This window comes from Culex quinquefasciatus, chromosome 3, assembly GCF_015732765.1.
Source record: "Culex quinquefasciatus strain JHB chromosome 3, VPISU_Cqui_1.0_pri_paternal, whole genome shotgun sequence".
Taxonomy (NCBI): Eukaryota; Metazoa; Arthropoda; class Insecta; order Diptera; family Culicidae; genus Culex; species Culex quinquefasciatus.
Window position 1 is genome coordinate 194,472,870 of NC_051863.1, and position 17,277 is coordinate 194,490,146.

At 34.4% G+C, this 17,277-nt stretch overlaps 1 protein-coding gene across 3 annotated transcripts in view; it reads right to left on the bottom strand.

The window, feature by feature from the left end:
• The window catches only part of LOC6051672 (potassium voltage-gated channel subfamily H member 2), a 148,763-nt gene that overhangs the window by 14,553 nt on the left and 116,933 nt on the right, over positions 1-17,277 (bottom strand). For 2 of the 3 annotated variants that reach the window (XM_038259125.1, XM_038259123.1), the window contains 9 exons: positions 14,996-15,116; positions 14,712-14,830; positions 14,098-14,288; positions 11,424-11,566; positions 11,119-11,312; positions 8,091-8,182; positions 7,913-8,022; positions 7,515-7,589; positions 43-403 (listed from right to left, as the gene is read on the bottom strand). In XM_038259125.1, coding sequence (XP_038115053.1) covers positions 43-403; positions 7,515-7,589; positions 7,913-8,022; positions 8,091-8,182; positions 11,119-11,312; positions 11,424-11,566; positions 14,098-14,288; positions 14,712-14,830; positions 14,996-15,116 — 1,406 coding nt within the window. The remainder of the gene's footprint in view (positions 1-42; positions 404-7,514; positions 7,590-7,912; positions 8,023-8,090; positions 8,183-11,118; positions 11,313-11,423; positions 11,567-14,097; positions 14,289-14,711; positions 14,831-14,995; positions 15,117-17,277) is intronic. The other variant, XM_038259126.1, reaches the window with a different exon arrangement.

Sequence of the window (17,277 nt, forward strand, 5' to 3'; positions counted from 1 at the left end):
AAATCAGTCCCAAGTCCGACCCACAAGCTATTCCCCACTCACCCTAGATGTTCGTGGTGCGAATGGTGGTGTCGATGCTCGTCACGATGGTCTCGATCCCGATCCCGGTCCCTCTCCCGACTGCTCGTTCCCGGCGCCCCGTGATGGTGATGGAACCCGTCCTCGTCCGTGCTGCACTTGATGTTGAGGTCGATGGTTCCGCTCGTTCTCATGCCGCCACCACCACCTCCTCCACCGGGCAGGGGAAGTGGTGGAGGCAGAACGCCCTCCTTGGGACCACACACGCAGGCCCGCTGGCTGATGGCACTGAGCGTTACGGCATCGGGGGCCGCCCCCTTCGGCGACTGCAAATCATCCGGCGGACTGTGCTTGTGGGTGCTTTTGGGGCTTTCGTTCGGGGACGCTGCAATAAGAGCAGGGGGGGTCAATGGGGTGGTGCGGTTGGGGTGATTCGGGACAGAGAAAGTGATAAAAAGGGTGAAGAGAAACAGGCAGAGCACAACTACTAGAATGGGTATGTGTTGTATTCAGTAAACCACGAACATTCTGTGGCTTCTGGATGACTAAGTTTGTGATTCAACAACGATTTTAATTGGACGTCGAGTGCAGGTTGGTGATTTACACTAAGCAGGGATCTGATTATTATGTAGAGTGCCATGGACTTTTTTACAATATATTTCTAGTTCATGATAGATTAAATTGGTTGGTTGGATTTTCTATGTATTTAACCATAGACAAAAACTGCCAGTTTTTTAAATACTTTCAATTAATACAAAACAACGGTGCAACTTTTTATGAAATATGAAAATCGTAATAACAAACCAAGGTATTAAAATTTGAATGAGAAAAGTCTTTAGAAATGCATTTTACACCTGCCCGGTTGTTTTGCATTCATTAGTTTTGAAAATACTTGAGTAGGTGAGGGTGGGGAGAGTTAATCCTCTTTTTTGCATCGCACGTACTGCCGTTCTACGCATAATTGTCCCATGTCAGTTTTGGACGAATTTGACTTTATAACATTTTTAAGTTTAGTTCGATGTGTACTTTAAGAAAAACACATAAAATCTGGTACTTTGTTCGGACACTCATTAAAAACAACACCAAGTCTGTTTGTTCCATCGTTGAATTTCTACGCATAATTGTCCCACCAAGTATTTTCCTACACTGAATAATTAGTTTTACTAAGCTTTATGTCTTGTTTACCTGTTGTATAGCAAGAGAATCACAAATAAGGGTGATACACTGCTAACTGGGGCGATTAGGGACACATAGGGCGAATAGGAACCCACGGAACAATTATGCGCAGAAACACAGAAATCGGTCGAAAAATTTCAACCGCGTTTTTCTCAGTTGCACTTTTTTGAACATGGGACAATTATGCGTAGAACGGCAGCGTAACTCTCTCAATTTCTCATAAAACTAATATCTTTTTGCATGAATTGAAAGTTTAATCATTCAACTATGTTTTGCGGATAAGGGTATTAAATCTGATGAACTCTTCGAATCATGTCAAGCGTTAAAAAAAAAAAATATTTTAAACGGGCATTTTCAAAGTGTTACGGTTAACTTTAGAAGAAATCTTATTCAAAATGCTTCTTTTTCATACAAACTTATAATTTTCTATAAGTTAGAGCAATTTCATATAAAACCTGTTCGTTTGTGTTCAAAATATAACAAGTTTAGTATGTAAATATGTAAAAACCTAAAATATTCTTTTTGCAATTCCGTCGTGAAACTATTTACTTTTCCTGTCATTCTTGAACGACGAAACAGCCTACTTTCCTGTACCAAAAATAACAGAATCGAATAGCAACTCTTTTCAAAATAAATGCTGAAAAGTAACACTTTTCAACATTTTTTTTTGATTTAAGCGATTTATTGACAAAATACATAAAAAGTTGACATAAAATTTCACTCAGTGTGTGTTTTTTTGGAATTGCAAAAAATGTTGTATGGTACTCGTTGCAAAACTTGTTTTTTTTCATCACTCTTCGTATTTATCCAACTCGGTGAACCTCGTTGGATAAATGTACGACTTGTGCTGAAAAAATCCTTTTTTTGCAACTTGTTGCATAAACTACAATTTAAGAGCAAAATTGAGCATGTTTACAAAAGCTAGTTATTTTTGTTTACAAAAAAACATTGGAAAAATGGTTCAAACTGAGCAATTCTCTGAGATTTCGGTCATTCGATTTTTTTTTGTATTTTTGAATCCGGCTGAAACTTTTTTGGTGCCTTCGGTATGCCCAAAGAAGCCATTTTGCATCATTAGTTTGTCCATATAATTTTCCATACAAATTTGGCAGCTGTCCATACAAAAATGATATGTGAAAATTCAAAAATCTGTATCTTTTGAAGGAATTTTTGATCGATTTGGTGTCTTCGGCAAAGTTGTAGGTATGGATATGGACTACACTGATACACGGTAAAAAAAATTGGTGATTTTTAATTTAACTTTTTGTCACTAAAACTTGATTTGCAAAAAAACACCATTTTTATTTTTTTTATTTTTTGATATGTTTTAGAGGACATCAAATGCCATCTTTTCAGAAATTTCCAGAATGGGCAAAAAATCTTTGACCGAGTTATGACTTTTTGAATCAATACAGATTTTTTCAAAAAATCGAAATATCGGTCGTAAAAATTTTTCAACTGCATTTTTCGATGTAAAACCAAATTTGCAATCAAAAAGTACTTTAGTAAATTTTTGATAAAGTGCACCGTTTCCAAGTTATAACCATTTTTAGGTAACTTTTTTGAAAATAGTCGCAGCTTTTCATTTTATAAAAATAGTGCCCATGTTTGCCCACTATTGAAAAAAATATTTTTGAAAAGCTGCGAAAATTCTCTATATTTTGCTTTTTTGGACTTTGTTGATACGACCCTTAGTTGCTGAGATATTGCACTTTATCAAAAATTTACTTAAGTACTTTTTGATTTCAAATTCGATTTTACATCGAAAAATGAAGTTGAAAAATTTGTGCGACCAATATTTCGATTTTTTGAAAAAAATCTGTATTGATTTAAAAAATCATACCTCGGTCAAAGATTTTTTGCCCATTCTGGAAATTTCTGAAAAGTTGGCATTTGATGTCCTCTAAAACATATCAAAAAATTAAAAAAAATAAAAAAAAATAAAAATAGTTTTTTTTTGCAAATCAAGTTTTAGTGACAAAAAGTTAAATTAAAAATCACCAAAAAAATTTTTACCGTGTATCATTTTTTTTCAGTGTAGTCCATATCCATACCTAGAACTTTGCCGAAGACACCAAATCGATCAAAAAATTCCTTCAAAAGATACAGATTTTTGAATTTTCACATATCATTTTTGTATGGACAGCTGCTGAATTTGTATGGAAAATTATATGGACAAACTAATGATGCAAAATGGCTTCTTTGGGCATACCGAAGGCACCAAAAAAGTTTCAGCCGGATTAAAAATACAAAAATTAAAATTAAAGAAAAAAGACCAATTCCGTAGAGAACTGCTCAACTGCAGATAGTCATCCACAACTATACTAAAGGAATCCATGAACGAAAAACCAAACCAATTAATTGAACGTGAGGCTGATTCTAGTGACCAAAAAAATGCAGGTATCAAGTTTTCCTAATGGCGCTTTCTTAAACAATTGCTTGTAAAAATAGTAGGATGGTAAAACAAACATCAAGTGAGTAAGGGTTTGGTACAGTGGACTCTCTCGTTGTCGATTTTGAAGGGAACGTCGTTTTTTTTTTCGTCGAGAGCGGGAGATATTCAATACAAAAAAAAAAACAAACCATCCACATTAACAACCCCCAGGTCTTTTGTGGTCTCTATTGCAAGTTTCTGCTCGAAGATATCAAATTATTGAACAAAAAATCAAGGCTGCTTCTTGAAGGGACTGAAAAATTTATTGACATTTATTAATCAAACAATACATGTAACAAACATATTTTTTGAAATATTTTTTTTGGGTTTTCTATACGTATTAAAACGAAGAAAAATTATCTCTTGGAGGTTTTTTGCAGTAATTTTTTGAAAAATTTGTGTATCTCAACCCGATTTTTTTTCTTTGTTTTTTACAATGAGTTTGAGCCAATTTTTCACAACTTTCTATCACAAAAAATTGGAGGATTCGGAGGTATGATTTTATAATTTTATTTCGAATAAATTGAAATACGCAACATTTGGCACCCATAAAAGGATAAGTCAATGCTCAAATTTTCAGGCCATCTCAGTTTTTGTGAAAAAAGTTTTTTTCTGTTCAAGTGAATCATATCTCCGAATCCGTTACAGTGTTGTTTTTTTTATATTTTACCCAAATGTGTTCTATTCAATGCAATAATGTAAAAAAATTACAGTAAATAAAATAAATGTTATCAGTTTATAGAAAAACAAAAAAAATACAACAAAGATGAAGAGTATAAAGCCATACCACTAGGCATATAAAAGAAATGTAATTATTATAGGAAATTCAACAAAGACATATTTAATTACAAAAATAAAATAACTCCGAAACCTTTTAATGGATATTTTTGGATATGTTACGTAAAATATTACAAGGAATTATAGAAAAATATTTTCAGATATATGGTCTTTGATTCCGAGACCTTCGAATTTTGAAATAAAGTTATCATAGGACCTTTTTAAATATTCAACTAGTCATATCGAACTTCAACAAATATTTCCTTAAAAGCCCAACTAATAACCATTCTCTTCGAACGTAGCGTTCTAAAATTGGTTCAGCCTTTCCGGAGATATGTTTTTTTTCTGAAAAAGTGCTTTTTGCCAAAATCGACGAAAAATGCATTTTTTTTGACTACCCTATTTCGACAAGGAGCACCCTAATGAAGGTCTTATTATTTTGGCCAAGGAACTCCCATACCAAATTTGAACCAAATAGGAGCACTTGAAATCGATGAAATAAGCGTTTTCAGATCTTTCAAACGTTTATTCTTGATCTCCAAAATTCGAAATCATTTTTAAAGTCAAGTCAGAAAATTTCTTTGAAATTATATCAAACCAATTGTTTACAATAAAACGCGGGTTTAAAAAATGAGGGCTAATCAGATGACACTGAGAAAATTTCATTACTCACAAACTGTATGCCTAAAGGTTAACAAAGTCAAACACAGAAAATTGATGGATATTTTCTCAGCTTCCGGGAAATATTTCTCGCATGGGTGCTTTTCTTTGATTAAATATTTTCAAAATAAAAAAAATAAAAATTTATTCATATTTAGGGAGAATCTCAAGTTTGATCACATTTGGTTGGTGGATTTTTAAAAAACCGCATTTTTAAAATGCATTTTCCTAAGAGAACACTTTGGAGGATTGAATGTACTGTGCTTGGAATGTTTGCTGTGCTGCTCATGTTCGCATAAATGTCCCATATGCAAAAACAGTAAACTGAGAAAAACGCATTTGAAATATATCCCATACATAAGGCTACGTGTTATGTGTTCGCGAAAAAACTTGATTTTCTCCTGATTTTTAGAACAAAGTACTGGATGTTATAGGCTCTTTTGAAAAAGCACACGATTTTGAACCAAACTGCATCAAAAACTCGAAATCGATGAAAATGCATATGGGACATTTATGCGATCAGGGGCAGTTTGCTCAGCAAATGTTTAACTCAGCGATTCTCAACGGGGGTACCGGGCCTACTTGATTTACATGGCAGGGGGTACCAGCGTAGAAGAAGGTTGAGAATCGCTGGTTTAACTAATCCACTAATTTTCTACAATATATTGCGTTAGAGCACAGTAGGCCTTGAAATTTGAAAATATTTTTTCTTCAATTTCGTAACGGAAATAAGGCCGATGCAAATATTTTTCAAAGTTTTTGTCCCTCGGCTCGGGCCGGGTTCGAGGGGGAAATAAAAAATAAAAATATTGAAATAACAAGCCATAGTTTCAACATTTGCACGGAAAAGTTGTTTTAAAATGCATTTTACACTAGTTCAGTTGCTTTGCAATCATTAGTTTTCAAAAAATGTAAAATTTGACGAAAACCAAAATATTTGCAAAAAAAATTTTTTTGCGATAATAAACATCAAAAATTTTCAAAAATTCAAATGATTTTTAAATCAACCGAAACATGCTAAAAATGATTCTAAGCGCAGGGGAATGCATTCAAAATTAATTTCAACTGATTGCACTTAAATTTTCATTGAAATATTAGAGTTTTTAAAAAAAATATTTTTTTTTGCCCCCTGATTTTTTGAGCCAACTTTGATGGGGGGACAAAAACTTAAAATAAAATTTGTACCAGCCTAAATAAATGTTGTAAATCTATCGAATTTTTTGCTCTGAATCTTTTTTAGATCTTTCAACCGATTTTATTTTTTTGACATTAACTAAATTTGTAAATCTTCATATTTCAAGGCTTACGGTGCTCTAACGAAATGTACTGTAAAAAATGGATAGTTTAGTAACACATTTGCTAAGCAATGAACATACGACTTCCCAACTTGAAAACGTGATATCTCAAGAATTATTCATTTTATCCTGAAGTGTTAAATGCATTTAATGTAAAAACTTTCAGCAAACGAATGCAATTGTCTGCATAAATGCTCGTTCAATGGGTAAAAATAATTTTCAAATCTTCAAACGCGAAATTATCGTGACTGACAACGCTGGGCATAAATTTTGAGTACGCCAGATTATTTTACGTCAAAAAATCTTCAAATTTGCAATGTTGGCTTTTTGTTAAGTTTCCTGTTAAGAAAATGCAATTTGAAAATAACAAAACCCCATGCCAAATGTGGGCAGGTTGGACGCGTGGTTTTTATTAATTTTGAAATTGACCAAGTGTCTCCACGGAAAATCTTCATACAAGTTATTTTTAAATGGAGGCGCATGGCATTTTATAATTTAGATCGAAACAGTAGGTTTAGTAAAGCTCATTTTCACAAGCCAGTTATTTGATTAAGAAAATGATCAGTTGCCCAGAGGAATGTTTCATTCAACTGCACAAATATTGATTGACACGTGTGGACTTCTCCTATTTCATTCGAACGAACAACAATGCAGTCAGCCAGTCAGTCAGTCAGACCATCTGGAGCAAGATTGATATCCCGTCTTAAATCGACATTCCTTTTGCTGGAAGCAACAGAACCCGTTCAACAAGAGAAGCGCCAAACGACACAAACAAGCAATATTCTGAGCAGCCTTCGGTGGCAGCAGTGTTGCCAGCATTCTCAACAAAGAATGAAACAAAAATAAAGGAGGAAAAAAAAAACAAACACACAACGCGTATCGAGCATGTTGCACTTTTTGGAATGGGAGTGATTGTGGGGTTGGTTGATAAAAGGATCAAAATGCAGGAAGGATCTCATTTGTTATCTTTGCTAGATCAGGGAGGTTTGTGTGGGAGGAGGTTGTTTGGGGTTAGGATCACATTTCCAACAAGAGGCAAAAGCACAACAACAACAGCAGCAGCAGCAGCAGCACATTCACAGACAAACAGACACATCGTTGGCAGGTGGTGTCGGGTTTCAAATTTCGACAAAGGAGGACAATGGATGGCTTACCACAAGTGCTGGTCAATGGTTGATGTTTGTTCGATCTAAGATCTGGAATGCTTCGCTTTATTTGAGTCATCATTCCTATGAGCGGATTGTGAATGAGCGGTTTTTTTGATGTTTTGCGATTTCGTTGGATTTATGGGAGTGAAATTTGGAAGTATTTTTTTTTTAAATTGTTGATTAAAGTGAAAAGAAAGAAAAATACTCTATAGTGAAGGAAATACTACGGCATCGAGCAAATCTCATTAATTCTTCGGTCAGCGTGTAAAACTTGATGTGAGGAAAGAAAATATTCTAAAAGCCTAAGCAACAGTGTTTTTGGTTATTGGCTCGCTGTGAGAGTTAATAAGATTTTCATTTTCTTTTAAAAGAGTTTTGTAAAAACAAGGTTATTTCTGCCTTACCTGATATAGAAAACTTTCGATCGTCGTCGAAGTTTGTGCTCAATTGTCCCGAACTTCTATCATTTGGAATATCACATTTGGTCTGACTCGGTCTATGATGCACCGTGTTTCTGGAATTCCATCAGAAAATAGTTTAAAAAATAACTCACTCCCACAAAAAAAAAAAAAAAATACTCACATCCTTCTAACGTAGGATCGCGTATCACTATCTCTATCCTGGGACCCGAGTCGCATATGTCGATGCCTTAACTCTATGCCCGCTTGCTCTTCCTGGAAACATTTCATGGCAAAGCACCCATCCCCGAAGAAGAAGAAGAAGAAGAAGGGAATGTGTTGAGATCGACGTTGAAATTGTTATTTTTATGTTGGGTTGTAGTTGGAAAGGCACGTGTTTGTGGGTGTGTTGGTGTGTCGAATATTAAAAGAAAACTTCTTCAACGAAAAAAGAGCATGTTTCCTGCCTCTTTGGTAGAGTGGAAAATTGTGCATAATAAATTTGGGCGCCTTCTGTGGAAGTGAAAAATGCTGAAAATTGTGCAAATTGAAACTAAAACGTACCGTTTGCTAGTGCTACAAAGTTTCAATTATCTCGCAATAGAGCAAGCCGTAGAAAAAGTTCTACAGAATGGATGCAATTTTCAACGTTTTCAATTTATTTCTCAAGGAAACCCCGAACATTCTACTCTAGTTTGAATCTAATGAACCTCAACTAATTGGAAATTGATGAAACTAGCAATTCGATCTAGTATTCCTTTCTATGTGACTGTGATGGAACGTTTCAAAGGCATTTGAAGAATTCGGCATGTGTCCATTTCAGAGAATACTAGATTGAAAGCTGTATTGCATTTTGACATTGACATGAAAAATGAATGCTTTTATAAATTATCTCTAGCAAAATGGTTACCTAGCAGTTTGAAATTTTCCTGCGAATTTTACCTATTTGATCAAATCAGTTTTTGAAAAATTGTTAAGAGACGCGAACAGCTGCATAAAAAATCATTATTCAATAATCATGTTTGAACTGCACAAAATTAAAAAAAATCACTCAGCTAAAAAAAAAACAAAATCAACAACATCGACACAATCGATAAAATCGACAAAATCAACAAAATCAACAAAATCAACAAAATCAACAAAATCAACAAAATCAACAACATCGACACAATCGATAAAATCGACAAAATCAACAAAATCAACAAAATCAACAAAATCAACAAAATCAACAAAATCAACAAAATCAACAAAATCAACAAAATCAACAAAATCAACAAAATCAACAAAATCAACAAAATCAACAAAATCAACAAAATCAACAAAATCAACAAAATCAACAAAATCAACAAAATCAACAAAATCAACAAAATCAACAAAATCAACAAAATCAACAAAATCAACAAAATCAACAAAATCAACAAAATCAACAAAACCAACAAAATCAACAAAATCAACAAAATCAACAAAATCAACAAAATCAACAAAATCAACAAAATCAACAAAATCAACAAAATCAACAATATCAACAAAATCAACAAAATCAACAAAATCAACAAAATCAACAAAATCAACAAAATCAACAAAATCAACAAAATCAACAAAATCAACAAAATCAACAAAATCAACAAAATCAACAAAATCAACAAAATCAACAAAATCAACAAAATCAACAAAATCAACAAAATCAACAAAATCAACAAAATCAACAAAATCAACAAAATCAACAAAATCAACAAAATCAACAAAATCAACAAAATCAACAAAATCAACAAAATCAACAAAATCAACAAAATCAACAAAATCAACAAAATCAACAAAATCAACAAAATCAACAAAATCAACAAAATCAACAAAATCAACAAAATCAACAAAATCAACAAAATCAACAAAATCAACAAAATCAACAAAATCAACAAAATCAACAAAATCAACAAAATCAACAAAATCAACAAAATCAACAAAATCAACAAAATCGACAAAATCAACAAAATCAACAAAATCAACAAAATCAACAAAATCAACAAAATCAACAAAATCAACAAAATCAACAAAATCAACAAAATCAACAAAATCAACAAAATCAACAAAATCAACAAAATCAACAAAATCAACAAAATCAACAAAATTGACAAAATTCGCAAAATTGACAAAACCGACAAAATTGACAAAATTGACAAAATCGACAAAATCGACAAAATCGACAAAATCGTCAAAATCGACAAAATCGACAAAATTGATAAAATTGACAAAATTGACAAAATTGACAAAATTGACAAAATTGACAAAATTGACAAAATTGACAAAATCGACAAAATCGACAAAATCGACAAAATCGACAAAATCGACAAAATCGACAAAATTGACAAAATTGACAAAATCGACAAAATCGACAAAATCGACAAAATCGACAAAATAGATAAAATAGAAGAATTGAAAAATTTTACATAATCGACACAACTGAAAAATTGTTGACTTTTTCAGTTGTGTCGATTTAGTCAAACGACTAAATTTGCAAAATTGACAAAAAAAAATTAAAAATTAATAGGTTTTTTGTAATCATCTTGAAATTTTATGTTTTTCGGGGCAGTCAACTTGCCGCTTTTTCTAGTTTCAACAATCTGCACCTTCTGATAGACTAGGCCTCTAGTAAAGATTAGGATTTTTTCTCTGGTTTTTTTTTATAGAAATGGTCGTTATTGTTTTTTGCCATGTTAAATTTTTATCAATATTCGAATAGTAATTTTGGGAAAAAAATGGTTTGAACGCAAAAAAGGCAGTTCTGTTTTTTTGGGAATCATTTAACTATTGAATCTAGCCACTCTAATTCTATGAATCTAGGAATAATAAAGATTAAAGAATAATTTAAAAATGGAACGATTCGTTTACATCGCTATCTATAACAAATTACTAACTGACTTTAGGATTTGAATGCCTTTCTATTCCTATTATAAGATTATCATTTGAAGAAACAAATTTATTAATCTCGTTAAAAATTGTGCAAAAATATTCGAAATAATAACTCAACGAAGAAAAGAGGCCGAAAAAGTCAAGATTTCTTCAAGAGGTCGATCTAATTTAGTTTTAAAATCGGCCTCTTTCCTAGAATAATGCTGCAAAATAAGCTACGACACACGCACAAACACAAACATCAACGTGGGTGGTGGGGGGGTAGTGGTTTGAAACATGGAAAAAGGTTTTGTAAATAGACTCACATCTCGCATATTATACGTAATTTCCAAACTATTTACAAAACTATCATAAAATTCCGGAAATAAATCTAACACGTCTAATAAGTCATCTCTATGAATCTTATGTAGATCACAATAGGTTAGTGCTTTAACATTACTGTTTGATTTTCCCAGCGTCGTGTGCGTGCAGGGATTTTCGCCGAAAATATCATCTTTTCCTGTAATAAATTTAAAATTGGTTGGACAGGTTGTTAATTAGTGATCACGCGGGCGTGTAAAATGTTTTGCTAATGATGCTAAGAAGGCTGGAGACAAAGTTTCGCACGTACCTAATATCGCCATGACTACGTCGTCTTTTAAAATCTCTATCGAGCCCCGTGATATAAAATATAGGTACGTGAGGACGTCTCCTTTGTGCACCAGAGTGTCACCGGGCGGAGCGTGAGTTGTCTTGAACTTTAGCGAAAGAGCTCTGGAAGTAGAGGAATTAAAATGAGGAAAATTTAGATATTTGTACATTTTGATGCATTTTTGGAAAATGATTTTTAACTGATTCGAAGAATTATTTCAAATATTTTACCAGTCAATGAGGACAGCACATATTGATCCAAGCAAGGGGGTGTGGCTGCCAATCCCCCGCGTTGTCAGACCAAAATCCAGCATAAAGCTGACAGACCAAAACTGTCAGACCAAAGCGGGATTGGCTGCCAATCCCCCTGTCAGACCAAAGAGCAAAAGATAAACAAATTCAAGACACTGATATTGGTGAACACAAATTAGGCAAGACAATTTTGCAACAAAAATATTTTTTCAGCAAAAAATATATTTTGGAGCTAAGAATAATAGTCTATCGCCAATAAAATGATTCAATTAATCGGCTTCTTATCGAAAACAGATAAAATATAAAGATTTATAGCACTTTTTGTTTATTTAAAATTTCAACCAAATTTTCGGTGTTTACCTATAGCATCTTGCAATAAAGTATGCGGAACTGTGAATCTTCTTCTTACTTCATCCCCTTGGGTCCAAGTTGACTGGTGAAAATTTAAAAAAGTGTTCACTAGGGTGAAAGCATACAAAAAAAGACTTTACTGACACCCCCTGGCTCAATTCCTTAGGCAAAATTAATTATCTGTGCCAATGTTGATCCTAATCGGTTAAGGCTTAGGGGTTTCTGTAGTTGACAACATTTTTTTTAAACAAAACGACTTTTTTAATTTTGCCTTTATTCATACATTTTTTCAAAAACTCTTCTACAAAATTTAACTCTCAAAGGCACCCAAACCTCAACCGATTTGGCCTAAATTGGCACAGATTTTAAATTTTGCCTGAGAAATCAAACCAGGGTGTGTCACCTAGGATTTTCCATAATTTCACATTTTCACAATGTACATGCAAATTCCCAATCATCTTATTTTCGGCAAGAATGATTGTATCGGGTTTCTTTCAGAATTGAGTGAATTTCACACAGAAGTAATGTTAGCAAAGCTCATTAAATTCTTATAGATGCCCTTTTTATTTATTTCTTGGTAGTTTTGATCGGTTTTGACGAAATCTCATAGATGTTTGAAATATTTCATCAACCTAATTCGGCAAATCATATTGATCAAAACCGAAATGTTAAACTTTCAGTTTTGGTGGATTTGTTTGAAATGTTTCATCGATAAGTTTTTTCATGTCATGTCGAAGAAAAGTTTGGCGCGGATAGACATTTTTTTCGTCAAACGTCAGCCCAACAAGTGCTATTAAATTTGTGCGATGAAATTTTTCCAGAAAATCAACCAAAATTATATGTTTAACAATACAACTAGGATGTTCATGAAAGATTTCATAAGTTAAATTGATTTTTTTCCCATGGACCATCCACAAACCACGTGGACACTTTTTTTTGAATCTCACCCCCTCTCCCCCCAAGGACAATTGACCATAAAAAAACCTTTTATAAATGGAGCGTGGACAATCGCCTTACCCCCCTCTCACCCTATGTGTCCACGTGGTTGATAGATGGTCCCCCACACTTCATTTCATTAAAATTGTATATCCAAACTAAATGATGAAACGTTTCAAAAATTTACACCAAAATTATCAATTTTACAATACGACTTATCGGACCGACAATAGTTAACATCTGAAATTATTTCTTTTAATAAGTTGAGAAGGTTGTTTCCAAGATATTTTTTTTATTTTTTTGGTAATTTTCATTCTTTACATTCTTCATCAACTAGAAATCGAATCGATATTGTCCAAATAAGCGATTTGAAAAAAAATCAGCCCTTTGAATATATATTAACAAAGATGGACATAAATTTTAAAAATATAAAAAGATGTTGAAAAAGAAATGCCTATCTCCACCAAATTTAACACCGACTAAACTTCTAAGTTGTATAGTTGACGATTTTGGGTTTTTTTTGGACACGTTTCATCGGTAAGATTTCTCATGCCATGTCGGTAAAATGTGTGGCGGGGTTTGACACCTTTTGGCCAAATGTCAGTCTGACATGTATCACAAAATTTTTGCGGCGAAATGTTTCCAAAAAATCTACCAAAAGTTTAACAATATCACTTTAAGTAGTATTGTTGGAGTAATTTGGATTTACTGTGGTAGATTTTCTTGAAATATTTCGTTGGCGTTGAACTGTCAAAAATTGATCGCGTAAATAACGATAAATACTTTCCTACCACAGTTTTTTTGTGAATTTTGCGGTAGATGATTTGGTAGATTTTCGACAGTTCGATGCTAACAATTCGTTTCAAGAAAATTTACCACTGGTTTACTGAAGTCTGTAGAATATGACATTGAAAATTTCCCGTTGAAACGTTTAAAAAAATCCCTTTAAATTATTATATTTTTTTTAAACGCGGCTCAAATGTTTGACGCGGTTAGAACAATGCCAAATTTACTTGGTGAAATATTTCACCAACAATTCTTTGTTGGTTCTGTCGCATTGAAATATTTCACCACTGGAATTCCGTGTCGTTCAAGTAATTGAAAAAAAATCTTACCTAAGGCAGCCGGGGCTGGCCGCTTCGAAGGCGGAACAGTTGGTGAGCAGATTCCGGTTCAGGTGCAGACAGATGTCTGCCTGCAGGCACTCGGGAAAGCCCTTGAGCACCGAGTTCATGTCGATGCCGTTCGTGTAGGTCCACGCGTGCTGGAAGTACTCCTCCAGCCGTTGCCGCAGCGGATTTGGAATCTGGTGAGGGGGATGGGTGAAGAAATATGAAAAGTCATCCACAATCAGACGATGCAAAGCGACGTAGAGTGGTTTCGCAATCAACAGCTCGTTTGTTGGATTTAATGCGGCCATGAAAAATGTGGAGGAGAAAATTAAACCCCGACACCGCACCGGGACCGGAAATGGAAGTCAATCACGAGGTCATGGACGGGCAAGTGGCGCCAAGCTGGCGTCAAAGCTATTTCTATTGGAGTTTTTTGATCAATTTAGTTTTTGTACTCAGAATTTCAGTTTGGCAATGTTTTTGTTTTTTTTTGTGGGATTATTTTGGGAAAAAACAACCTTCTCAACTTGACACGTGGCCGTGCGTGTCCAGTTGGCTTTTGTGAAACGCGTTACGCCGCATGCCGCACAGTCGCAGCAGAATATAGCCTCATTTACCTGATGGAACCGAATAAACTCCCGGACACGCAACATTTGCGTGTGGTACCGTGCCGTTCCGGAGTATAACCGTTGAATGATGGCCGAAACGTTTCCGAAGATACTGGCGTACATGAGGGCTGAATTTCGGGAATAAAGTGAAGAAACACAAAAAAATCGTGATTAATTCGATATCAGTGGCGGAATCAGAATCACTTCATGCGCCAGTGCTGCCAGCTAGTTTTGACTTGTCCTCCGGCAGCACCGACGTGAAGTGAAGGTCGTCAAAAGGTGCAATTACTTACATCCGACCAGCATCACGCATATCGTGAAGATTTTCTCTGCGTCCGTGTTCGGGGCGACATTGCCGAAGCCAACCGACGTTAGCGAGGTAAAGGTGAAGTACAGGGCGGTCACGTAACGTGACTGTCGGGGGGTCGCAGGGCCCGCAGGTAGCGTAGCGTTGTTAAGGGTGCGAAGCAACAGGAGAGTGCGCGCAGCCACGGTGGAAAAAGGCAGGAGAAAATCGATTCATGAAAAGAAATAACCAGTTTGTTGCACGGAGTTATGAATATTCATGAGGGTGACGTGTGGATATTACTGGTAAGTGACTTGTGATGGATTTTCAGTGAATTTACCACGGGGAAGTGTTTAAGGATCATTTTCACTGTAGTACTGTTGAGGAGGTCGTGGTCTTCTCGGAGGGATTGGGATATTGATGTGGGTTGTCATTTCGTAATTGCAAGGCCATAAACATGATGGAAGGTTGTAGAAATTTGCAGTTATTAAATTGATTTTAGGTGAAATTGAATAGAAACTCACATTGTGAATATTATAGGAGTTGCACTGTTAATTTGATTTTCGTGAACCGCGGTAAATTTTCTTAATTCGAACTGTCTTTTTACCCAAAGCATTTACGACATTGATCACACACAAAACTGTGGTAGAAAAGTATCCACCGCGATCAATTTTTGACAGTTCGACGCCAACGAATTATTTCAAGAAAATTTACCGTGGGTAACCAAAATCAAATTAACAATGCACCTTGAAACATTTCATCGCACAAATTTTATGACACATTTGGATAAAAATTGTCGGTCTCCACCGGACACTTAGATCATTAGAATGAAGTATAAACAGTCAGTTTTAAGAGAATGCATGCAAAATATGTCTTTTCTAATAATTTTTCATCAGAATTTGAAAATTTGAATGACTTGTTGTGGTCCGAATCCCGGACACCGAAGAAAGCTGATTTGAAATCCGGACACTTTTGCTTCGAATTTCGGACACTCGATTGCCTATGAATAGCACAAATTTGAACTGAAATGTTATTGAATGGCATTCTTTAGGTCTGAAGTAAGCTGTTACATCAAAATATTTGTTTTTTTTTATATAAAAATTAGCTGGATTTAAGGAAATCAAAACCATAAATTTTTGCTTTGCCTTTCCGGTGTCTCGGACGCCTATGAAATATGTCAGTGAAATGTTTCACATTTTTGGTAAACTTATAATTTTATTTTATTTAATTGTTTTGGCATTAACCACAGCGTTCAAACAAACTATAAATTAAAGTTGATGTTAGAATTCATCAAATTACACAGATTTGACATCAATAATGCGAACTTATATCCAAATAAATGATAAAACAAGATGAAGTGTCCGGGTTTCAAAGCGTCCAGGAATTCGAACACAATTCACGACAATTGTTTGTTGGACAATTTGTTGAGACATCAAATTACGATTTTTCGCTTTTTTTTTTATTTGGATGATATTTTGCGTGTATTTTGCCTTATTAGGTCGTCTGTGCAAGTCTTCATACAATTTTGGTAACCGTCCCTAGTGTACTGAAATATTTAATAATCTGTTTCTTAAGAACAGATATTTTGATCGATTTGGTGTCTTCTGTAAAATTGTAGAAATTGCCATAAAAAAATAATAATTTCTTTTATTCGACTTTTCACACACACAAATCTGGAGTTTTTTTTAAAGGTCCTATAAACATATGAAAGACAACATATTATATAACTTAAATGTGTATTGTGAAAAATAATCATTTTGAAAAATCTGTAGAAGTCATGCTCAAGCTTGACCATTCCTGTAAATATTTTCTCGAGAGGATTAGAAAATTGCTTATAAATTTTCTTCAAAGACAATGAAGATTGGACAAAAACCGAAATCTAGCGTGACAAAATTGAAAGCGGCCACACGTTAAGATTCAGAGCTTTGGTGTCTTGGGGACAAATGATCAGGGTCAATATGAGCATCTTTTGGTATGGTGGACATTAGAGTGGTCCAAGTTTTAGGGTGGTTCTGAATATTTATTTTGGCGGGATGACGAAATAGCGCTTCTGTGTCTTCAGAAAAGTTGTAGGGAACACCATTTTGAGCAACTTTGCTGAAGATCATAAATCTCTATCTTCAAACGGGAAGTTTCTAGAGCCATTTTTGTAAATTAGGTTGAGGTGTTTATGAAAAAAATAGTTTTCATAAACACATTATGAATTTATCAACTAAGGCTTATGTCGTAGCAAGATGGTGTCTCCTTGACATTTGTAGAGCTTATCAAAACACATATTTATCTTCCAAG